General features: G+C 30.2%; 4 protein-coding genes across 5 annotated transcripts; 3 read left to right on the plus strand and 1 right to left on the minus strand.

The window, feature by feature from the left end:
- Positions 1 to 324: 324 nt before the first annotated feature.
- On the plus strand, positions 325 to 1,597 carry LOC146532677 (endocuticle structural glycoprotein SgAbd-5-like). The gene is made up of 3 exons (XM_085196785.1): positions 325 to 471; positions 660 to 781; positions 1,296 to 1,597. Exons 1-3 carry the CDS (start codon positions 463 to 465, stop codon positions 1,519 to 1,521), a joined length of 357 nt encoding a protein of 118 aa, XP_085052911.1. The 5' UTR covers positions 325 to 462; the 3' UTR covers positions 1,522 to 1,597.
- A 3,449-nt stretch (positions 1,598 to 5,046) lies between these two features.
- Positions 5,047 to 9,428, plus strand: LOC146532678 (uncharacterized). Of its 2 annotated transcripts, XM_085196777.1 has the most exons (5): positions 5,047 to 5,190; positions 5,279 to 5,427; positions 5,486 to 5,816; positions 7,335 to 7,416; positions 9,316 to 9,428. In XM_085196777.1, exons 1-4 carry the CDS (start codon positions 5,164 to 5,166, stop codon positions 7,395 to 7,397), a joined length of 570 nt encoding a protein of 189 aa, XP_085052903.1. In that variant the 5' UTR covers positions 5,047 to 5,163; the 3' UTR covers positions 7,398 to 7,416; positions 9,316 to 9,428. The 2 variants fall into 2 exon arrangements, with proteins under 2 accessions (XP_085052903.1, XP_085052902.1); XM_085196776.1 differs by lacking the exon at positions 9,316 to 9,428 and having other exon boundaries at positions 7,335 to 8,189.
- A 3,152-nt stretch (positions 9,429 to 12,580) lies between these two features.
- LOC146532679 (uncharacterized) lies at positions 12,581 to 15,744 on the plus strand. The gene is made up of 4 exons (XM_085196775.1): positions 12,581 to 14,397; positions 14,483 to 14,631; positions 14,690 to 15,020; positions 15,575 to 15,744. Exons 1-4 carry the CDS (start codon positions 14,371 to 14,373, stop codon positions 15,635 to 15,637), a joined length of 570 nt encoding a protein of 189 aa, XP_085052901.1. The 5' UTR covers positions 12,581 to 14,370; the 3' UTR covers positions 15,638 to 15,744.
- A 720-nt stretch (positions 15,745 to 16,464) lies between these two features.
- Positions 16,465 to 24,290, minus strand: LOC146532680 (uncharacterized). Its single transcript, XM_085196787.1, has 2 exons — positions 24,161 to 24,290; positions 16,465 to 16,786 (listed from the first exon to the last, which is right to left on the minus strand). Exons 1-2 carry the CDS (start codon positions 24,238 to 24,240, stop codon positions 16,522 to 16,524), a joined length of 345 nt encoding a protein of 114 aa, XP_085052913.1. The 5' UTR covers positions 24,241 to 24,290; the 3' UTR covers positions 16,465 to 16,521.
- Between the last annotated feature and the right edge of the window lie 199 nt (positions 24,291 to 24,489).

Here is a 24,489-nt window from a genome sequence, read left to right on the forward strand (position 1 = left end):
AACTCTTCTTATATAACTTATTACTAAACACGCACAAACATTGTGCCGAATACCCTTAACATTTTAAATTACCAAGTATATACGAGTAGTTTATATCCTTTTGATTACCTCGCAAAATGAGCACAAAGCATAAATATTAAAATAATAATAAATTAGAAAAATTAAAATATAATCATATTTAATAACGAATATTAATCACATAAAATAATAGTAATTAACTTCAAACATGTAAATTAAAGGTATTGCAAAAGGCTCTCATCATGTGTCCTCAAATATCTACAGCTAACCTTCAGGCGGTAGGAGTGGTCAAAACATTGTAACTAGTTAAATACAGCAAATAATAATAATATGTACAATGTTGTAATATACTATTTCGGAAAGTATAAAACATGCGTGAAGCTTCATCAACTAAACACTTCAATTGAAGACGATACACGTTACTCATTCTAACATTATCTCAACATGAAATTGGTTAGTGATATTCAATAAAGAATAAAAAAATAAACATATTGTAAATATTAATTGTCTAAATAATAATTTTAGAATAATAAGTGAAGTGATTTGTGTTTTTAATGATAAAAAAAATTCAAAATATCTTTTGGAAGCAGTTCCTTTAAGTGAAGAAAATGTGACAGTTAAATTGTGGTTTTCAATTTCAGGCGGTAGTTCTTGTTTGCGTGGCTCTGGCAGCAGCAGCACCTCAAGCACCAAAGGATGCTCAACAAGTTCAAATTCTAAGACTAGAGTCTGACAATGACGGTCTCGGCACGTATAGATTCGCGTATGTTTCCTTATTAACTATTTATATTTTTATTGACAGTCCCTATCATAGTCATCCATTGATGGATGTTGTGTCAATCGGTCAGTCGATAATTTCTTAAGTGGAAATCGAACATATAACCATTATTTGTACATTAACCTTTGTCAGACACTGATTATTTACGCCACAATGGCGTTAAATAAGAAATCCTATTCTAATAAGTAAAATGTTACTTGTAAATGTCTTAGTAGGCTTCATACTCAAACAAATTAGTTAATTATTTATGTTCCCTACAAACTAAAAATACTTCAGAAACAATAAACTATAACTATAGTAGAAGCGAAATATGCTATTTAATAATTGATAATAACGAGCCTAATTTCAAAAGCTTAGCAAAGCTGTGAATAAAAAAATAGCGGCGTTGAATTCCACCTTTTAGCGCCGTCTCACACTTTAGTAATTGTTTTTTAAATATTAAGTAAATATAACTTTAAATATATAATAACATGTACTTTATAACTAATTGCAATTACAGTTATGAACAAAGCGATGGATCCAAAAGAGAAGAACAAGGTGAACTAAAAAATGCTGGTACAGACGATGAATCAATTGCTGTAAAAGGCTCATACACCTGGGTAGGACCTGACGGAGTTACCTATACTGTAACGTACATTGCTGATGACAATGGTTTCCAGCCCACCATCGAACAAGGTCCCGGTGGTGGTGTACCACCTGGCGTGGTTGCGTCTCTACTCGGTTGAAAAATAATGACTTCTAATGTATAGTATAATTTTTGATGCAATGTGGGTGCCAAAATAAAATATTTTTTTTATTAAATTAGTTTTTTAATTTATTATTGTTTGTTTTCCAATATTTTAATTATTTTTTTGATTGAATATACAAAAAAATACTATATAGAAAAAAGTTATAAACTCAACCATATATGTACATATGATTAATTAAAGATAAGATTATATTAAATTAAAAATTAAAATTATTAATAGATATTAAAGAATATGAGCTTTCAAATATAAAAATATAAATAACCTTTAAAATTTTTCATGTGAATGACTTACTTTTTTTAAAAAATATAACGATATTTACCTTATAGCATATACAAATTTTGCAATAGATTAAATAATACCTATAGTATTTATTTGTAAACAATGACAACATGAGTCATCTATGGATAATTTAATGTCAGTTAGAAATAAATTTCCAAAAACATATAATGTTTTATACAAATTTCGCTAATATTTAAATTAATAGACTTAGCGGTAAGTTTCATTTATGTAATAAATATTGATAGAATAAACAGTAACAAATAATAAATTATAGTAAATTGCTTCATAAGTATTTAAATTGAAATGTAGTATAAAAAAAACCGTTTAAAAATTGAACCTAGTATGACCCTCACGTCTTGGATATATTATGTGCACACTAAGGTATGACGTTAAGAACTCTACATGATAATTACAATACAGTAAAAAGCCGATTATTTGGAACTCAATTATTCGGTTAAATATTAAAAAGTTATAGGAAAGTTTACCTGTTCATAATCTTTTAATAAGCCAATGCTTAAAACATATGCAAAAAACCATGTGTAACGACAACATAAAATTCGGTTAATCGAATTTCTATTATATGTTACCCATATTTATATAGCGCGAGTCCAATCTGCAAAATTACATCCACAGCATATTATATAAAATGTCACCTTATTTAATTTTTTTATATATAAAATATTTTCTGTTTAGCGACATTATGGCCAAAACTAAGGGAGGGGTAACTGGGGTTCTCGTTTTATCAGCTTTAAAGAAATTAACGAAGAACACTGGCTGGACCACTAGAACCATTACAAAATTTATTAAAATGGAGTATAGAATTCATGATCCTAAAATTAGCCGTAAAGTATCAAGGTAACAATTGTTGCTAACAATGGCTATACAAATATCTTACGGGCCAGGTGGCTCGTGCCTACCCCGGAATATTCCTATTCCCACTCCAAAAATTTGTAACATACAATGAAAAAAATAAATCTTTATACGTACAGAGCTAAATATCAGCAAAGCTTGGGATAATATCTCTAAATACCCATATGTTTGTTTAATACCATTTAGTTTATTTAATATTTCGCCAGTCGTGGCGCAGGTGTACAAGCGTCTGACTGTCAACTCGACAAATAGTGGGTTCGATTCCTACTCGACGAAATTAAACATTTCGTATGTCATTTCTTCGATCTGGCGACGAGGCAAAGCACGGCGTTGAGTTCTGTCACTCATCACGCAATACCATATAAAACACTAGATTCCCATTCGGCAGTAAATGGGGAACGAACTGTTATATCACTAGGTTCCCTTTGTCTACTGTACTGTGTACGGGATACAAAGTGGAGCTGAAAAAATATACTTTAATAGTGTTTTTATTTTATAGAGCATTAAAGAGAGGTGTGAAGCTCGGATTGTTGAGGATGGACGGAGGTAGATACAGATTAAACAATATATCTCGGCTATCCCGATTGGCTGATAAAAGCCATATACACTCACGCCGATCGTCATCCTCCATGTAATTATGTTATAAACTTATTAAAGTTTTTTTTTTTTTAAATAAATGTACCTTAAAGATTTTTATTTAAAAAAACTTATAATAATTACACAAACGATCAACAAGTGATGCGGTGAGCATTGTATGTGTTTTTAGCGTTACAAAAACTTAAATAGAATAGCCAACCATTATAAAAGATCATCAAGAGTATATAAGAAATATTGCTAATGTATAAATCTAAATATAATTTATTTCCTGCCAGGTTCTGCACCTACTGATTATTTAAATTTTAGTATTGTGATTACAAAGAAAATTATTATAATATATTTATTTCTTAAATTGTATCATAAAATAATTAAAAAACTTTATAATACTAGGTACACTCTAAATTGCTACGCATTTTGTTTATGGGCTCAGCAGAATAAATGCTTAAATGTTAAAAATTAATAATAAAACTAAATTTAAATTGTCTTTGGAAATTCCATTGAATAAATTATAGTGACATTGATAATAAAAAATGCAGGTATATAAATACAGGCAAGGTCAACGTGTTGTCAGGAAGAGAAATGTGGAATTAATACAATCGAATACACGGTAGATACTAATTTCGTCCTTTGTTAGACTAACTTAATGAAATAATTTTATATTTTTTTCAATGAAATAATTTTAAAATGTAGAAAAGTCAATTTAATGAGTGAGCTTTTACTCATCTACCTACATATATTTATTATACACAAATCTATTTATACTTATAATAAATTTAAGATTAAAATAAACAAGAAAATAATTTATCCTTGTAATAGAATCCAAAACAATGATATTTATTTTTTTTATCTTTTTGTCGATTTGTCTGCTTGTCTGTGTGTTTGTTCATGCCAATCTCAAATTCGGCTTATCCACTTTAAATGCAGTTTTCATTATTGTATTTAGACAAACACTTTATGTTTGTTGCATTTGCATCGGTTCATAAATAAAAAAGTTATATCAATATAAAGTATTTGGTTCACCAAAATTGCTACAATTTTTTTATTTATTTGGCTGAAACTTTAAATTTTAATTTTTGATGTGTGAAGTTATAATGTTATTAGAATATAATTAGTAGATATATAATAGTGTGGGTGAAGCCGCGAGTGGGTCACTAGTATACACTATGTATATTAAACCTGTACCTAAGATGATAACAATCATATTAAATGGTCGATAACTTACGTCACTGGTTTTGATTTCAATATAATATGAACATGCAATTCTCTGTAAGCGATCTGTTCTTGTTATTTAGGAAAGTTTTTCCTTGAAGCCAAAAAAAACCCACGTCATTTGTTCAAAATTCAATAAAAATCAATTTGCGTGTTGAATGGCGGAATTCAACACGCAAAGAAGAAATGAAAATATAAATTTAAATAAATATTTAATATGTTGAAACATCTTACTACAAATATGTTTAAATGTTAGTTTATTTAATTTTCAAACAAGCTTTTGACTAAAAAATTGACAATAAAAATTAGTACAGACATTCAGTACAAAAATAGTACCAGAAAAACATATTTACCTAATTATTCACAATAAATATTATAACTAGAAATATGGTCACATTTAGTCTAGAATATTGTTCACCAAAGTAGTTTATATTAAGATTTATTTCCTTCAATGAACCCCAACTATGAATTATAATTAGTTCCGAGAAGTTTTTGAGTCAATAAATAATGAATGTAACAAACGTTATATTTGAAATGGTACTGCCGATGGTCAGTTATGTTTTAAGCGCATTTGACTGCCGAACGTTTTGGTTATAGTTTAGTTATCTTTGTGTCGTAGTAGTTCGGTTTTATCTGTGCTTTTAGTGGTTTATTCTATTATATATGAACCTGTCGAAAAGTTTCAAAATGGTAAGTTATTATTATTTGTATATTTAAATGCATTTTTTTCGTAATGAAATTATATTTAATTTTATATAAGTACGTATATAAATTACAGGTATCGCTACTAAGTGTTGTTTTGTTCTTGTTTGGCACTCTTTGTTTGGCTGATGGGAAGGCAAACTACGATCAAATGTCCGTCTATATAAAGCATTTTATGAGGAACCACCACGATGTTGATTTTCCTGTTATGGGGCTGAAGAAAATGTATGTATAATATACTTTTTTACATATAAAATTACATGTTTGCACCAAATACTCTTAGTTTATTACCAGTTCCAGGTCCACCACATGCAAGAAAATTTCTGTTCATTCCGTCGTCATATATACAAAAATACGGAAACCAATATGAATCTAACCCAAATCAAAACGGACATTTCAATATGTTTTTGGAAAATAACTTGAAAATAGAACAACATAGACCGACCTTGGCGCCAATTTTTGCTAAAAGCACCGTTACTCCAACAGTCAATATCGCAGCTAACACCATTTCAAAAAATGAAATTACCACCGAATCTGTGATAGCAAGTACATCCGATTCACAAGGACAAACTGATTATAGCACGACTCCGATAGAAACTACTACTGATGTCGTGGTAAGTAGTATGCTTAATTATTTTTAATAGTTAACATTACAGTTGTATAATTATTGTCAAATGCACTGGATTTTAAGTAAAACATAATAACTTTTAACTGGGTGAACCGATTTTGATAATTTTTTTTTTATTTGAAAGGTATAGCTTCCCGAATGGTCCCAATTTTTTTTGGTCCATGTCTGACAATGGTATCCATGAGAAAATCACATAAGTCTTAAATTTGCATTAGGCATGTGCGCGACTAATAGCCGAATAACTCAATGTCGCGCCAACCGATTTTGATGATTCTTTTTTTATTTGAAAGGATACACTTCAAGGATAATTTGGTGAAAGTTTGGTTAGGTTTCGATTATGGAATCCGGAGAAAATTGAGAAAGTTTGTTTTTTTTGGTAAAAAATTGATTATACTGTAATAGTTACAAGCAAAAACTTTTTAAATTGATGTCAGAAGTGAGATTCCTGATCGTTGCATTTCTTTTCAACCAACCTCAAAAAAGAGGATGTTCTCATTTTCAACCAACTTCAAAAAAGGGAGATTCCCAATTCGCCCGAATACTTTTTATGTGTGTTCTTGTCAATATACCAAAATGTTACTTTGCACAAAAATAATACCTAATTAAATGAAGTTTTACATGGGACAACCACAACCACTCGTTGGCAACCACTACCACCACTATCACCACTCGTTTAAGAAGCATCATTTTAAGATCTACCCATCACTTAAAATCGTAAAATAAATTAATTTTTAACAAAAACAAAAACCGACTTCTAACAATGAACTAAAAAGTGAAAAATAATTTTACAAAGATTTTATAATTTTGAAGTCGGTGTCAATCTAATGCTACAACACCTTTACTACAATATCTAATTACTAAGCCTGTTTGTTCCACTTGACTTCAAAATTATAAAATCTTTGTAAAATTATTTTTCACTTTTTAGTTCATTGTTAGAAGTCGGTTTTTGTTTTTGTTAAAAATTAATTTATCGTATAAAATATACCTTTAACTTATCTTACAAGTTCAATTAGAAAATATCACTAAAAAACAAAAATATAAGAGAGCATGGCCAATATTCTACCTGGTTTGAACTAGATAGATTTGATATAAATAAATATGCGTTACACCTACCTATTATTTTTCATTACTTATTTTTCGTTTGATTGAAAAATGTTACGAAATATAATATTTCCTATATATTACTACGTAAAGAAAGCATGTGTCCCGTATATAGCAGGATTAGCAGGGTAGGCAGAAAGAACTTGTGTTAAGACACTCTGTTCCCCACTTTCTGCTGAAATTTCGGGACATCGGGTGTTGTGTAATAGAACTAAAGGAAGTGCTTTTCTTTGTTACTAGAGTTAGTTTACCTTTACATATTTGTGCGCAATGCGAATTTTATTTTTTAGTTTTTTTATCGTCACGCTGTATCCCGCATGATGCAGGATAGGCAGAGAGTACCCTTCACGTTTACGTTTAGACTAGGATATTATTGTTAATTTTCGTATATTTTGATTTTCAGGATTATGATGAGTTCAATCGCATGGCAGTACCTCCGCAAGTAGTGGCATCGCTCTTAGGCTGAAATTGATATGGATAATAAAGTAATTTTAAAATAATTATAATTATTTATTTACATTATGTGTGCTTCTCTTTAGAATTAAATAGAAGAAAATTGTAATTTACAAGTTACCATAATTTACTTATTTATCACTAAATATTTTTCACATTTTATGCAGCGTGTGATATATCATCCGCTTTTTTAAAAATATGACAAAAATTTAACCATATTTTATCAGTCTAGTTTTCAGTTCAATTATTTATTTGTAACCATTAAGCAGTCGAGTGCAAATCCCTTTGTTGGTTGTAGTCTGTATCTGAAATAAAAATGTGATATTTTATTTAATATAATAAAATGCCTATTTATTTAATCAATAAAATTTTCATTAATTGATCGGCTACTATTGGTTATAAAATAAATTAACGAGAAGTGCCTGAAGTATTTTATTTCTGAGTTACCCAAATTGGTAGTTATTTAGCTAGTCTCATACGTTGTGGTAAATAACTGCTAGCTAGTTTATTTTCATTTAATACTCCACAACTACTAAAAGTAATTTTAAACCTACAAGCCAATGAGTAGATTGTAAAATGATTGTTATTTGGTGTAAAGGATAAAAAATATCATTAAACTTTTTGCGCATCTAGACGTATTTTGTTGTGACGAAGTCATGATTATTATTGACAGTTCTATCTTTATTCATCTCCTTCATCATAAAAATGAGGTAGAATAACCTTGTGCTAAATCACTTATTTTTTACTCTTTACACTAACTTATTATTACTTTTTGACCATTTTGAAGATATTGCGTGTTAGAGAAGTAACCCAACGTCGTTTTTTTACGACTATTTTTTATTTATAAATTTTTAAATTTTAACAATTTTTTATAAAGTGAAATTTCATATATTTTATCTTATTTTTCACCACCACCACCTCCTTAAAATTACACCTTATTTAAAATTCTTATATATAAAATATTTTCTATTTAGCGACATTATGGCCAAAACTAAGGGAGGGGTAACTGGGGTTCTCGTTTTATCAGCTTTAAAGAAATTAACGAAGAACACTGGCTGGACCACTAGAACCATTACAAAATTTATTAAAATGGAGTATAGAATTCATGATCCTGTGGGTTACGAGTATTATGGCTATGTTAATATGACGAGACCTTAAATTCAACTCTTTTATTATATATTTAATTTGGTTATTTATACGCTACAAAACAATAGTGGAACATTATTTCACAATTGCATTTGTAGCGAATAAATTCAGGTTGCTGATATAGCGTGTTTATAAATAATATAATAACACTAGTGCAATACCCCTACAATCCTAAAATTAGCCGTAAAGTATCAAGGTAACAATTGTTGCTAACAATGCTCTACAAATATCTTACGGGCCAGGTGGCTCGTGCCCACCCCAGAATATTCTTATTCCCACTCCAAAAATTTGTAACAAAATATTTACGCTGAAAAAAATAAATCTTTACACGTACAGAGCTAAATATCAGCAAAGTTCTGGATAATATCTCTAAATACCCATATATTTGTTTAACACCATTAAGTTTATTCAATATTTAGCCAGTCGTGGTGCAAGTACACAAGCGCCTGACTGTCTACACGACAAGTAGTGGGTTCGATTGCTACTCGACGAAATTAAATATTTCGTATGTCATTTCTTCGATCTGGCGACGAGGCAAAGCACCACGTTGAGTTCTGCCACTCATCACGCAATACCATATAAAACACTAGGTTCCCTTTGTCTACTGTACTATGTGCGGGATACAAAGTGGAGCTGAAAAAAATATACTTTAATAGTGTTTTTAACCGACTCCTGTAGAAAAGGAGGTTATCAATTCGATTGTATTTTTTTATTATTATTATTTTTATGTTTGTTACCTCATTTTTGACTGGGTGAACCGATTTTGATATGTTTTTATTTTATAGAGCATTAAAAAGAGGTGTGAAGCTCGGATTGCTGAGGATGGACGGAGGTAGATACAGATTAAACAATATATCTCGGCTATCCCGATTGGCCGATAAAAGCCATATGCGCTCACGCCGATCGTCATCATCTATGTAATTATGTTATAAACTTATTAAAGTATTTTGTTTTTCATATATATCATTAAATAAATGTACCTTATGATTTTTATTTTAAAAAAACTTATAATAATTACACAAACCATCAACAGATGATGCGGTGAGCATTGTATGTTTTTAAAGTGTTACAAAAACTTAAATAGAAGTAGCCAACCATTATAAAAGATCATCAAGAGTGTATAAGAAATATTGCTAATGTATAAATCTCTATATAATTTATTTCCTGCCAGGTTCTGCACCTACTGATTGTTTAAATTTAAGTATTGTTATTTTGGTTTTTGAACTCCATCTTTATGATGAAATATAATATTACTGTTATTAATATAATATTTACTAAGTTCATGAAATATTAATTATACTTATTAAAAAAATTATTATAATATAAACTTTTTTCTTAAATTGTCTTATAAAATAATACAAAACTTATTATGAAACTAGGTACACTCAAAATTTTTAGTCATTTTGTATATGGGCTCAGCAGAATAAATGCTTGAATGTTAATAATTAATAATAAAACTAAATTTAAATTGTCTTTGGAAATTCCATTGAATAAATTATAGTGACATTGATGATAAAAAATGCAGGTATATAAATATAGGCAAGGTCAACGTGTTGTTAGGAAGAGAAATGTGGAATTGATACAATCGAATACACGTTAGATACTAATTTCGTCCTTTGTTAACTGTTACCTTAATGAAATAATTTTATATTTTTTTCAATGAAATAATTTTAAAATGTAGAAAAGTCAATTTAATGAGTGAGCTTTTACTCATCTATCTACATATATTTATTATACACAAATCTATATAAATACACTAGCGGACGCGCGCAGCTTCGCCCGCTTTTTGCACTTAGGGGTGAATCCTAATAAACCATGAAACACGTGTTCAATGAAATAATTTTAAGAGTTTAAATTTCAAATCTTATAAAAATCGGTGTTGATTTAAAAAAAAATCCATACAAACTTTCAACCCCTATTTCATCCTCTTAGGAGTCGAATATTGCAAATTCCCGTCTTAGCGAGCACCTACGTCCTATAAGTAACTCCTATGCAAAATTTGAGATTCCTAGCACATGTAGTTTCTAAGATTTCGTGATGAGCGAGTGACCTTTCGATTTTATATACAGGGTGTCCCAGGAGTCAATGATAAAACGAAACCAGGTGATAGACCAAGTCATGACAGTTATGAAAATAATATAAAAAAAAATCTTTGTCATGTATTTTTCATAGTATATTGATTTTAAAAAAAATCGGAAAAACCGACACCCTGTGATGGTTTTTCAAGTCCCAGTACTACAAATATTACTCTTTCTTCACTTTTTTTTCTGTAATGTAATCATGAGTTACCCTTCTGTGAATTACAGCTTAAGATTGAAACATACCTGCATCAGTTTTCAATAAAATGTCGTGTTTTTGCCAAACATTAAATTCAAAATATTTACTACACCCAACTTTAACCGACTGTACTATAAAAAAAATGTACTACACTGTTTTTGCAAGTAACTTTAAAAGTTGGCGCATTTAATGTGGATTCCGAAATGGTACAATACTTACTGGATTACTTCTTTGTTGAAGAGAGAAAAATCTAAATACACGATAATCGGGATGACGTTCAACGTTTTAGTATCTTTTCCGATACATTCTAGCTGCAGCATTAGCTCTACATAACCACTCTCCATGAATTAAATGCATATTGACAACGTGTCAAAGACCGAGTATATGGCCTGCGAGAGCACGGACTCGGGCACTATCCTTATAGGTCCTGGGTCAGCCCAGAGGATAAGAGAAACCACTGCAGTGGACAATCGGATAATAATTAGGGAGGTGGTAAAAAAAACCCACAATATCCAGCCGTGTAATACTCCAGAATACCGGCCTCAATGTTTCCGACCGAAAGAATCGCGAGAGACTTCGAGGCGTGGGTTTAAAAAATAGTTTCGCACGGCGTCGCCCTCTGATTCGTAAAGCAAATAAAATCAAGAGCCTCTAATTCTGAAAAAAAAATATGTTAGAAAACCGTTTTCCTTTTGGAAAATAGTAATATGGACTGAGGAAAGTAAATTTGATTTATTTGGACATAAACTACGATCGCACATTTGGTACAAGCCTACAGCACAGTTCCTCGAAAAAAAATATTGATAAGACAGTTAAACACGGAGGAGGAAGTCTATTAGTGTAGGGTGTTTTGCGTTGTCTGGAGACGGCAATTTGGTTCAAACAAAAGGCATTATGACCGCCGATGTCTATATGGATATAATCAACGAAAATTTGGAAGAATCATTGCTGAAGATCGGATTGGAAGATCAATTTATCTTCCAACAAGACAACGATCCAAAACATACGCATCGGTCTTTTTCCGATCTTCCAAAATAAATTTGTTGGTCCTAGGAGTCACCGGATTTAAATCTGATTGAAGATTTATGGTCAATTTTATACCAGAACGTCAACAAAAGCGACGTGACGAACAAAGAGAAGTTGTTCGAAGCTTTGATTGAGGCCTGGGAAAAAATTGATCAAGAACATATTAATAACATAATCAATCTGGTTAAAAGTATTCCCCGACGCTTAGAAGCTGTTATTGCAACAAAAGGTGGTCATACAAAATATTAGAAACGCGAATTGATTATTTATTTATTTTTTTTCTTTCTTTCACTTTCCGCCGAATTCTGGAGGCATTGCGTGTTGAATGGCGGAACTCAACGTGCTTTGCTTCATTACCAGAGCGAAGAAATGAAAATATAAATTTAAATAAATATTTAATATGTTGAAACATCTTACTACAAATATGTTTAAATGTTAGTTTATTTAATTTCCAAACAAGCTTTTGACTAAAAAATTGACAATAAAAATTAGTACAGACATTCAGTACAAAAATAGTACCAGAAAAACATATTTACCTAATTATTCACAATAAATATTATAACTAGAAATATGGTCACATTTAATCTAGAATATTGTTCACCAAAGTAGATTATTTTAAGATTTATTTCCTTCAATGAACCCCAACTATGAATTATAATTAGTTCCGAGAAGTTTTTGAGTCAATAAATAATGAATGTAACAAACGTTATATTTGAAATGGTACTGCCGATGGTCAGTTATGTTTTAAGCGTGTAGGGGTATTGCACTAGTCTTATTATATTCTGTATAAACACGCTATATCAGCAACCTGAATTTATTCGCTACAAATGCAATTGTGAAATAATGTTCCACTATTGTTTTGTAGCGTATAAATAACCAAATTAAATATATAATAAAAGAGTTGAATATTAGGTCTCGTCTGATCAACATCACCCATATACCCGTAGCCCACATTGGTGACCCCGACGTGATGTACCCCGACGGGGGGTACCTTGCCACCTGCAGCCTGACGTGACAATCCACATTGGCGAACATCTAGACTTCAGCCCGAAGCTATCAACGAGACCGAGGCAATGATCCATACAACTCCCGTGGTGCTACATTGATTACCACGTAAACCGGACTTCAACCCAACGACTGCCCGACGCAAATCTTCACTGGTTTGGTGAGTGCACATTCTAATCGGCTTCCCACAAGCGGGTCTCACCGGTTAGAATTTCAAGAGCCAATATACCACCAAACCCTTACAATGAGATTTTCGACGCAAGATCGAACGGGCAAATCAAATAAAAGCTGATGAAGTAATGGAAAATATCAAGTTTTACGAAGGCATCGACTTTTTAAAAAAACTAAGGAATAATTTATTAGTATGCGTGATAACAGATTAGTCGACGCATTACAGGATTATTACATCCGAAAAGGATAATTAATTCTGGCACTCTGAAATTACGACTATCAATATTTAAGCGCCTTTAAATAAATACAAGTATGGTAGAACGAAGAAACTAGGGAAACTTCTCAGTCAGTAGAGAATCATGACACTGACTGCACCCTCTCCGCACGCACCGCCATCGATAATTACCGAGGCATCCCAAGCATGGTCGAAGCCCGATACTGTCCACAGCGACAATTAAGCAATGAATGAAAAATTGCGATTTTCTTTCCAAGGCTCAACCCGAAGCCCTACAAGTGTAAGTCAACCGTAGATACTGCGCATATTTCGAAAAAGAATATAAAGTATATTATATATACACGACACAACGCACCCAGGATTCAGAACAATAAGAATAATGTTAACGAGTCATTATTTCTGACCTGGTATGGAATACTCAAGTACGTGGACAACACGAAGCTATCGTGTCAAAAGGCGGAACTCTCACGTGACAACAATTCGTCACTTATATATTCCCCGAATTCGAACGGGTTGAAAACTTTCGTGCGCACTCTACCTGTAGGTACGTAGTACCAATCGATACATAATTACGGTCATTGACCTACTTACGCCAGCCTTCATCGCAAACAAAGTCGACAAACTCAAAAATTCACCATCAGCAGAACGACAACAATACTGTAACAATGCGCAAGCGCAGCAGCCGACGACAGCGACACACCGCGTCGAGTTACAAAGTCCGGGCGAAGAAAACAACTTGTGGATTAATTTAGTTCATAGGCATAATATTTTATTTTGTTTATTTTATATTTTTATGCACAGTTTTTTCCCAAAGGGGGAGAGTATTGTAGGGGTATTGCACTAGTCTTATTATATTCTGTATAAACACGCTATATCAGCAACCTGAATTTATTCGCTACAAATGCAATTGTGAAATAATGTTCCACTATTGTTTTGTAGCGTATAAATAACCAAATTAAATATATAATAAAAGAGTTGAATATTAGGTCTCGTCTGATCAACATCACCCATATACCCGTAGCCCACAAGCGCATTTGGTTGCCGAACGTTTTGGTTATAGTTTAGTTCTCTTTGTGTCGTCGTAGTTCGGTTTTATCTGTGCTTTTAGTGTTGTATTCAATTATATATGAACCTGTTGAAAAGTATTAAAATGGTAAGTTATTATTATTGGATTTATTTGCAATATTTTCGTAATAAAACTATATTTAATTAAAAATAAGTACGTATATAAATTACAGGTATCGTTACTAAGTGTTGTTCTGTTCTTGTTTGGCACTCTTTCTTTGGCTGATGGGAAGGCAAACTACGATCAAATGTCCGTTTATATAAAACATTTTACGAGGAACCACCGTGATGTTGGTTTTCCTATTATGGGGCTGAAGAAAATGTATGTATAATATACTTTTTTACATATAAAATGACATGTTTGCACGAAATACTCTTAGTTTATTACCAGTTCCAGGTCCACCACATGCAAGAAAGTTTCTGTTCATTCCATCGTCATATATACAAAAATACGGAAACCAATATGAATCTAACCCAAATCAAAACGGACATTTCAATATGTTTTTGGAAAACAACTTGAAAATAGAACAACATAGACCGACCTTGGCGCCAGTGTTTGATAAAAGTACCGTTACTCCAGCGGTCAATATCGCAGCTAACACCATTTCCAATAATGAAATTACCACCGAATCTGTGATAACAAATACATTCGATTCACAAGGACAAACTGATTATAGCACGACTCCGATAGAAACTACTACTGATGTCGTGGTAAGTACTACCATGCTTAATTATATATTATAATTAACATTACAGTTGTATAATTGTTGTCAAATGCACTGGAAATCAAGTAAAATATATTTGTTATGGTGGGAAAACGCGCTAGTATAGCTTATTAAATGTCTAATTTATGTAAGTTTTATGTAATTCATTTTATTTTTTACTTGCATTTAAAATATATTTATCTTAATCAATATACCTACCTATCTTACAAGTTCATTTAGAAAATACCACTGAAAACAAAAATACGCAATGGCAATATGGAAAATGATGACAGGTATAAAACCTGTTCCATACCTACATATTCTTTATTACAAGGTAGGCAGATGGAACTTGTGTTAAAACACTCTGTTTTCCACTTTCTGCCGAAATTTCGAGGCATCTCGTATTGATTAGAAGAACTAAACGAAACGTTTTTTTGTGCCATTGCGCAATGCGAATTTAATTGTTTTGTTTTTTTTTTTATCTTCACGCTGTATCCCGCACATTGTATCGCTGACCTCAATTGGATATTATTGTTAATTTTCGTATATTTTGCTTTTCAGGATTATGATGACTTTAATCGGGTGACATTACCTCCGCAAGTAGTGGCATCGCTCCTAGGCTGAAATTGATATGGATAATAAAATATATTTAAAATAATTATAATTATTTATTTACATTACGTGTGTTTCTCTTTAGAAATAAATAGAAGGAAACTATAATTTACAAGTTACCATGATTTACTTATTTATCTCTAAATATTTTTCGCTTTTTTTATATTATGACAAAAAATGATATCATATTTCTTCAGTCTGTGACATAAAAATGTGTGTGATGATTTTATTTAATTTATTAAAATGCGAATTTATTTAATCAATTTTATTTAAATTCGTTATCTTATTTTCATTTAATACTCTACAACTACTGAAAGTAATTTAAAACCTATTCGGTGTAAAGGTTAAAAAATATCATTAAACATTTTGCGCATCTATGAGCGTGTTAAGTGAAGTAACTCAACGTCGTTTTTTACGACTATTTTTTATTTATAAATTTTTAAATTTTAACTATTTTTTATAAACTGAAATTTCATACAACATTTTATCTTATTTTTTTTAATATCTTGATACAAACTACTACAAGTAAAAGCAAAAAACCAATAAGTATTTTTAAATGTTACAAAAAAATATAGGTAATAAATTGGTCACTCGAGAGATAAAAAAGTAGGAGATCAATAGCCTCGATATATAAAAAGTAGGTAATGAAATATAACAATTTTTAATCATAAATAGCGTTGCAAAATCTCAATTTACCGTTAATACGGTAAAATTACGGTTAAATTAGGTTTATATTTTTTTATGAAAATAAAAAGTCCTTTATATTGGTATTGGCGTAAAGACACAAAAAATAATTTAGTAAAATAAAAGAAGGTAGTTCAAAATAAAACAGTGTTTTTTTTATTTAATAAATACATATAATATGTAGATATATTTACCGCAAATTTTATTTTTACTTAAGTACATTCTTCATAGCAAATTTCAGTGTCCAAGAAACTTTTGAAAAAAACAACTACATCGTCTAGATTATACATTTCATGTTTATTAAGAATTTTTCCCTGGTCATCAAACTCTTGATATAATAAGCTGGTAGTTTTTTTAGACTTTTTATTCTTGTGGCTTAGACGTAGGGCCGTGTGACTATTTAATATGAGTACTGCTTTACGTTTAGGGATCTTAATGTATTTTGTATCATTTACGATGAGACTAGTAGTATTATTACTGAAACAATAAAATATGTATTAGTAATGACTAATAAGTAAAAGAAATTAAAGCACTTCATGAAATTTACTGTACTTACAAAGTTTACCAAAGAACATAGAAAATACAAGTAATATATTACAATAATTTTAATATTTTTTTCAAATGTTTATGTTCTTGTAACAAAAACGGTAATTTAGCGAATACAGATCTTAATTGTTATAAAATAAATAGAGACAAAATAGATATATACATTCCTAAATATCACTTCAAATTCTTCCAAATGTTTATAAAATGTAACAAAATAATATGTGCCTATATAAAATATTCTTAGTTTTTATTTTTTTATTAATATTTTTTTTTGGTTATCGGTACTGTTATTAATGAATTTAAAAGTAACGTTTATTTATCAACACAAGTTTTTTGTAGACATTGTTTATTCTTTATGTTTCAAATGCATAAGATAACGTACCTTGTTGGCTTGAGTTGAATTTCTTCAGTTAAAACATATATATTTATAAGAAATTGCATTATCATAAAAAATAAACACGAAGGCAATAACGTCTGTCTGTAAGAGTTCATGATTTGTTTAGTGTGTATGTATATATATATATTTCTTTCTTATCAGTTTGTTAACATTTTCAATTTACTATAAAACTAACAATTTATGTCGTACTGTTTTTTTAGTATGAAAAAATTTTTACCTGTAATTCTCCTTTATTTATGATTGAAATCATCTAGTCGGAGTTTAATAGTGAAAACTCCAAATATTTACTTATTTACACTTTGTTGTGCACTTTTCAATATTTAAATGACGAAAAGAACAAGAAAAAATAATAATACAATTAACGCATAAAAGGCGTTCTTAATAATAATATAGAGTGGATGGTGCATACTCAGTCCTAATACATAAACATAAAACCTATGAAATACCTATATACTTATTTAAAATATATTTTTTAAATGTATAATATATCTACTTATACATTGAATTGAAATACATTTCATTTATTTGATTTTATACATTTGAAAATGATATTTAAACTAAGGAGTTGTTTATATTAATGCCATTTTAAGGTTTTACATTAAAGCTTTACAAAAATATACGAAAAGTTTCCTAGCAAAACGTTATTATATGGTAAAAATGATTACGAATTAAGTTAAAAGTGAATGCAAATACTTTTATTCAAAAATAACAATAAAATTCACACAGGCGCTTTAATATCCGAAGTAAAATGAACTATTGACAAATATCTATTTATGAAAAGCAAATTGAAATGGATATCTAGGCATATATTGTTTTTCACTTACCATTTTTTTATAATTATTGTTTTTATTAGGTCTTCCAGAAACATTTTAAAAAATCTTAATGTTATAAATTAATTTTAATCGAGACATAAGTAAGGTTTTATATTGATTAAATAAGAGTGTATAGATACTGATGTCTCTATACATGTGTATATAACTAATATATAATTGTCATGTCTTGACTGCAAGTCTCCGTGATTACTTCATTTACAAGATTCACGATTTGCATCATGATTGCACCATCCTACGTACATTTAATAAATAATATATTTTAAGCTAATACACTGTACCTACATTTATTATTAGTTTGTATTTTAAATTATAAAGTAATACAAGAAGATTTCAAGAATGTCACGCATTATTACAATGTTTTGGTATTATTCAATTTTATATATAGTTTAGGAGACTGTAAAAAGAATCCCTTTTCCAATAATACACATTTAGGCTGCGTTGGTGCTTTTACTTTTCAAAATTCTTGTTCCACATATTTAAAGATTTCTTTTTTTGCTTTTCAGTGTATCCCATACATAGCAGGGTAGGCAGAAGAAACCTGGGAACCTAGTATTAAGACACTTTGCATCCTATTAAGACACTTTGCATCCTATTAAGACACTCTCTCCAGCACTCTGGCACTTTCCGACGAATAATCGAAGCATTGCCTGTTGAGTGGCGGAACTCAACGCCGCGCTTGGCCTCGTTCGTCAACCATTGCCCCAATTTTAATACGTTTTAATTGCTCCATGATGAATATTGTCAATGAATCCGAATCTAGGGTCCCTTATCTCACAAGTGGGGTATGGAGCCTCGAAATAATTTATTTTACTTTCCAACCGGGCCCCAAATTAAGGCGTACCCTAGTGCTCCGATATGTCCTAATATGGCACTGTCTGCAATGCTGTATCAAATGTAACTTAACGTGTATATCTTTGCTAATCCATTATATATTATCATTGATGTCCATATATAATATATGTCGTGTTCCAAATTATTAATATTAGCTTTAGAACCAATGTCGACATTTATGGTAACATTAGAATTTCTATTTTTTGTAACGTATTCTTAATATAGGTGTTTGGAGATGTCATAAACTAATGCTTGGAGAAGAATAGAAATATAACAAATAATAATATTTTAGAATCCAATTTAACACACAGAAAATTCCAGGAAGCTATAATACTTAAGCGTCAAATATAAATAACATCAAAAAATTCTTTTAGAATGAGTTTCTCTTATTCGGGTTACACACCCGGATCTAAATTCATATAGGGAATTGAATCAAATATCTGTGATACTGACCTGTGTGAAATGCTTAAAACCAGTTAAATGCGTTTCATTTTAATGCGATAGGTAATCTTATACAATTGAGTTTCTTAAACTTTTTACTGATACTTTGCAAAAAAGATATAAAATATATTTTAGTAAAATAAAATTAATATAATAATAAAGAAACACTGCACAGATAGCAATATCCAAAATAACATAAAGAATCGAGTGAAGATAAGAAAGCAAAGAAGTACCTAAGTGCAAAAATATATTTGGCAATTACAATCCCATTTTTTTTTTCATTTTATACATGAACCTTCAGTTATTCTTATAACTTAATATTATAACCAAATTATACAAATTCTGTACATAAATTGAAGCCTATGTATTATTTTAACGTAAAAGCTATAATTACTGTTAAGTTTCATCGAAATTCGTCTTCACTAGTTTTCACATTTATAATATAAACGAATATTAATAAAAATAACTACGATAAGATAGAAGGTTTGTTTTCATTTGAATTTTAAACATTTTAATCCCTAGAACAAGGCTAATATAGCATGACGCTCTTGGTTAGCTTTAGATATTTTTAACGGAAACAGCAGTTTATTTTTGATGAGAATGGGTGGTAATCAGAAATAATATGTTAAAGGTCATAATGTAGCGAAATTGTAAATATTTCAAGCTAATAACTTGAATTTATTATTTTTGACAAGTTGCAGGTTTGTGTATTAGGTTCCTTATATTTGAATGAAATATTTTAAAAAATCAACTACACACTGTATTCCGCATACAGCAGGGTAAGCAGAGCTAACCTAGTGGTAAGATACTCCGTTTCCCACTTTCCGCTGATTTTTTCGAGGCATTGCTTGTTGAGTGGCGGAACTCAACGACGCGCTTGGCGTAAACCATCGCCCCAATTTTAATACGTTTTAATTGCTCCATGATGAATATTGTCAATGAATCCGGATCTATCCCTTATCTCACAAGTGGGGTATGGAGCCTCGAAATAATTTATTTTACTTTCCAACCGGGCCCCAAATTAAGGCGTACCCTAGTGCTCCGATATGTCCTAATATGGCACTGTCTGCATTGCTTGTTGAGTGGCGGAACTCAACGCCGGGCTTTTGCCTTGATGCCATAGCGAAGAAATAAAAATGGCCATGATGGCCTCGATTCTGATATAGATATATAGATTTAGCTTTTAACACTATATAAAGCTTCAGGAAAGAAGTCTTATAGCATTTCACTCATTTTAATTTTCTGTTTATATGTTAACAGTTTTTTGCATTAATTGTACAAGCAAATTATGCAGTTTCTATACGTGTGAAACCACTCCCAAAAAAATTGAGAAATATTGATAATATTTATATTAATTATTAAATATGAACTTGGGAAAAATATTATAATAAATATCAATATATGTGTTCGTAAATTTTACACTAAATATTTTTCTTATTTATATAAATAAATTTAAATATTTTATTCAAACATTAACATTTTTTATGTATTGACCTCAATAATAGATACTTTAAAAATAATAAATTATTTTTAAATGATGTTTTGTTCTGTATAAAAAAAACTAAGAGTTCTAAAATATAAAACTCCTTTGTATCTTTTTATTATTCCAGGAGTTTTATAAGTACGCCCATGGATACTTATTTAAAATACAGATACAATTTTACTATCATTATTTTTGCTCTACTTTGAAAGCTACTGAAAATTTTATTTATATGGGACTCTATCACAATCTGTAGAAAGTGGTTTAATTTATAATTGCCATTAATCTAAATGTCAATCAAAAACTGACACCTTTATGTCTAATTAAAGTTAAGAAAATGTAAAATAGTAAATTATTACAGCATTAATTAAGTTTGTAATTTAAAAAAAAATGAATAGTAGAGGCCAGTCGTGGGGCAGCAGCACAAGCAGACTTTAAATGCATCTGATTCGACCCCTGTCAGTGGTTTCGATTCTCACTCGAGAAGATGAAATGTTTATTTAAGTTTATATTATTATTTCTTCGCTCTGGCAAAGCACGGCGTTGTTGAATTCCGCCACTCAACACGCAATGCCTCCAGAATTCAGCGGAAAATGGGGAACATAGTGTCTTAGCACTAGATTCTCTCTGCCTACCTTGCTTTATGTGGGATCCAACGTTAAGCCTATTTAATTTTTTGTTAAATATATCATTATTCATTTTCATTTCATTTCAGACATATTACATAGGTAGATATTGTACGAACGGAAATTTACTTATTAATAAAAAAATATTAAAATTATTTATAAATGATTATAGAGAAGTTTACTTTATAACATACCTTTGAATCAATTTATGTATCTTTAATAAAATATTATGATTAAAAGTTTAAACGAAAACAAAAAAAATTAAGTAATTAAGGTGTGAATTTTTAACAATTGTTTATTATTTTTTACTTACGTTAAGTATTTTCATATGAAATTAAATATTATTCTTGTAAATTGTAATTTAATAAATAATATCTAACTTAAGTAGTTACTTATGTTTTAGGGAGTTCATTTCTTACACCTAATGCCCATTTAAATTATTATAAAATTTTCTATTACGATTGTTTATTTATGTTGAATTATTGTTGATTTAAAAATTAAATTATGTCATATGTCAAATCTAAAACTAAAGTAAGGCAGACATATTGTTTAAGAAAATTAAAAAGACAATAAATTTACAATTTTATATATATATACAAAATTCCAAATATTTACCAAAAATTAAAATAACCGTATCCAAATATACGAGTGTTAATATAATAAAAAATCTGTTATTTTTACTTCAATCAGTACACATCAGTTCGTTTTTTGCAGTACATGCAGAGAGAGCCTACTATCTAATCTTTGGTCATTTATAAGTAAATATTGGGTATCGTGTAGCCATAACCAAGCGCTATCTCAGTAATCATGAGCGTATGTAGAGATATTTTCCAGGACGGGCCTGGACTTTATTTTTGAACAGATATGTTAATGTCGAGGCTTTTTTTATTATTCAATTAAATTTTATTATTCAAAGTATTTTTTCGCTTTTTTTAATTTCTGGTGTGGGCACAAAACTATTCTTGGGTAGGCACGGCCCACCCCGCCCTACTATTCCTACGCCTATGTCAGTAAGCCTCGAATGTTTTAAAAGTTGCCCTGCGTACCAAATCTATGATGCCTATTATTGACCTGCCTATTTACATGTTAAATTTAATACTTACGTCACGCAAATAGTACGTGTTTACTGATATAGCCTTAAACAGTAATATACGTGAACTCATTGATCTTTCACACTGTCGTAAATCCTTTTGTACCTACAAAATGTTATTGCATATGAATACAGCAGATATGCACATATCTTCATAGAACAATAATGATGCGTCCACCATAGCTTAAAAGTTTTAATAAAAAAAAGATAGATATCTTCAGTATATCATAATCAACTTTTATCTTAAACTTTAATAAAATACAGATATATTTTTTAAAATAAAAAATAAGGCTTTATAGAGTCATGTTCGACATACATAAATAAAAAATAAGGACTAATCGTTTACCCTGCCAAATTTTTACATGTCAACACAATAAATAAATATAAACGGTCTACGTCATAATAAACATCGTGCTTTAATATTTAATTATCGCTTGCATCCGTATTAGTAATGTACCTACGTGAGTAAAGGAATCTAAATAAATAAATTTTACTAATTCCGGTACCGATCGATGCAATGACGTAAAATATTATATACCTATATACATTTACTAGCGGCCCGCTCGCGGTTTCACCCGTGAAGTATGTTATTATTAATTTCTGTCTCCATGGCTACGTCCTAGTGACGTCTATGCAAAATTTGAGACTCCTAGCATTTGTAGTAAAGAAGTTTCATACAAACTTTCAACCCCACAAACAACCCCTTAGAAGTCGAATATTGCAAATTCCCGTCTTAGCGAGCATCTACGTCCTATAAATAACTCCTATGCAAAATTTGAGATTCCTAGCACATGTAGTTTCTGAGATTTCGTGATGAGTGAGTGACCTTTCGATTTTATATATATAGATAATAATGGAACAATCATTCTGCTATAATATTTTAAAATAAACATAAATAAATTAACCATAATTATACAATTAATTGTTGGAATGTAACTTTTACCAAGTTCGACCACCCATTTGGCAAAAGATTAAATTTTAGAAATACCTTTCTTTCCTTTCTTAGCGGATGCCTCCGGCGTTATTCCTATCTACGAGTATATGTCAAATTATCAAATCAAACCGTAAAACGATTCGATCATTAAGTTGATGAATTAGCCACTCTGTTACTTTGTTATCTTAGCGTATTTTTCTTATTTTAGGAGAAAGCAACGAAGAACCTACCAATATATCACTCTGTTCTTATTTTACTTGTATATTTAAAAAATATATTACACATTAAAAAGATATGGATCTTAATTGGTTCTGTTTATAATTTACAATACCTTTATTACTATTTAATATAGAAATTAAAAATATGGAAACAAACGAAACTTTCTTCTCTTTCTCTTGCAAGTTTGAAATGTCATTTTATTTATTTAAAAAAATATTTTGTGTATATTATTAAATACTACTTGTAGCTCGCAACTTCGTTTGTATGAACTATACGTAATTAAATATGTTTAATTCAATAATAAATAAACTGTATACTTTTATAATTTAATTGCTCAATTGATAAAATTGACTGAAAGATAACGCATATGGAACCAGCAGTGTAGGTTAGCAATATCAAAACATGTTTACTTTCGGTATTTATATGACTCATATAGATAGCAGTCGCCACTTACCCACATTTGTCAAATTTACGTGAAAGTACTGTTGCAATTCTTAATTCCAAACACGGCGCTGTCGTTAAATAAGAAACCATCTAGGACGTCCTTCAATTTGCATAAACAACAGCAAAATGAACTTTACATATGTTGTAACTGTTTGGAGCATAAATCATCGAAAACCATAAAGTAATGTCATATTTTATTTTATTGCCATATCTCACACCAAGCTGAGTAGGCAGAGAACATAAGAACCTGATGTGAAGACACTCTATTCTCATTAAGACATTTCCGTTCTCCACTTTCCGCCGGAATCTCAACGCCTTGTTAACAGATCTGGGAAATGA

This window comes from Heliconius melpomene, chromosome 13 (assembly GCF_056956725.1).
Source record: "Heliconius melpomene rosina isolate 202511_hmr_F chromosome 13, ASM5695672v1, whole genome shotgun sequence".
NCBI lineage: Eukaryota > Metazoa > Arthropoda > Insecta > Lepidoptera > Nymphalidae > Heliconius > Heliconius melpomene.

What these genes read in the sequence shown, in the direction of transcription:
- LOC146532677 (XM_085196785.1), top strand. An exon ending in CTCGGCACGTATAGATTCGC is followed by an intron (nt 782 to 1,295) that starts GTATGTTTCCTT and finishes TTGCAATTACAG; the next exon opens with TTATGAACAAAGCGATGGAT.
- LOC146532678 (XM_085196777.1), top strand. Translation starts at nt 5,164, where the DNA reads ATGAACCTGTCGAAAAGTTTCAAAATG. An exon ending in GTTATGGGGCTGAAGAAAAT is followed by an intron (nt 5,428 to 5,485) that starts GTATGTATAATA and finishes AAATACTCTTAG; the next exon opens with TTTATTACCAGTTCCAGGTC. An exon ending in AAACTACTACTGATGTCGTG is followed by an intron (nt 5,817 to 7,334) that starts GTAAGTAGTATG and finishes TTTGATTTTCAG; the next exon opens with GATTATGATGAGTTCAATCG.
- LOC146532679 (XM_085196775.1), top strand. Translation starts at nt 14,371, where the DNA reads ATGAACCTGTTGAAAAGTATTAAAATG. An exon ending in TGTTGAAAAGTATTAAAATG is followed by an intron (nt 14,398 to 14,482) that starts GTAAGTTATTAT and finishes TATAAATTACAG; the next exon opens with GTATCGTTACTAAGTGTTGT. An exon ending in AAACTACTACTGATGTCGTG is followed by an intron (nt 15,021 to 15,574) that starts GTAAGTACTACC and finishes TTTGCTTTTCAG; the next exon opens with GATTATGATGACTTTAATCG.
- LOC146532680 (XM_085196787.1), bottom strand. Translation starts at nt 24,240, where the DNA reads ATGGTTTCTTATTTAACGACAGCGCCGTGTTTGGAATTAAGAATTGCA. An exon ending in CGTAAATTTGACAAATGTGG is followed by an intron (nt 16,787 to 24,160) that starts GTAAGTGGCGAC and finishes TTATTGTTTCAG; the next exon opens with TAATAATACTACTAGTCTCA.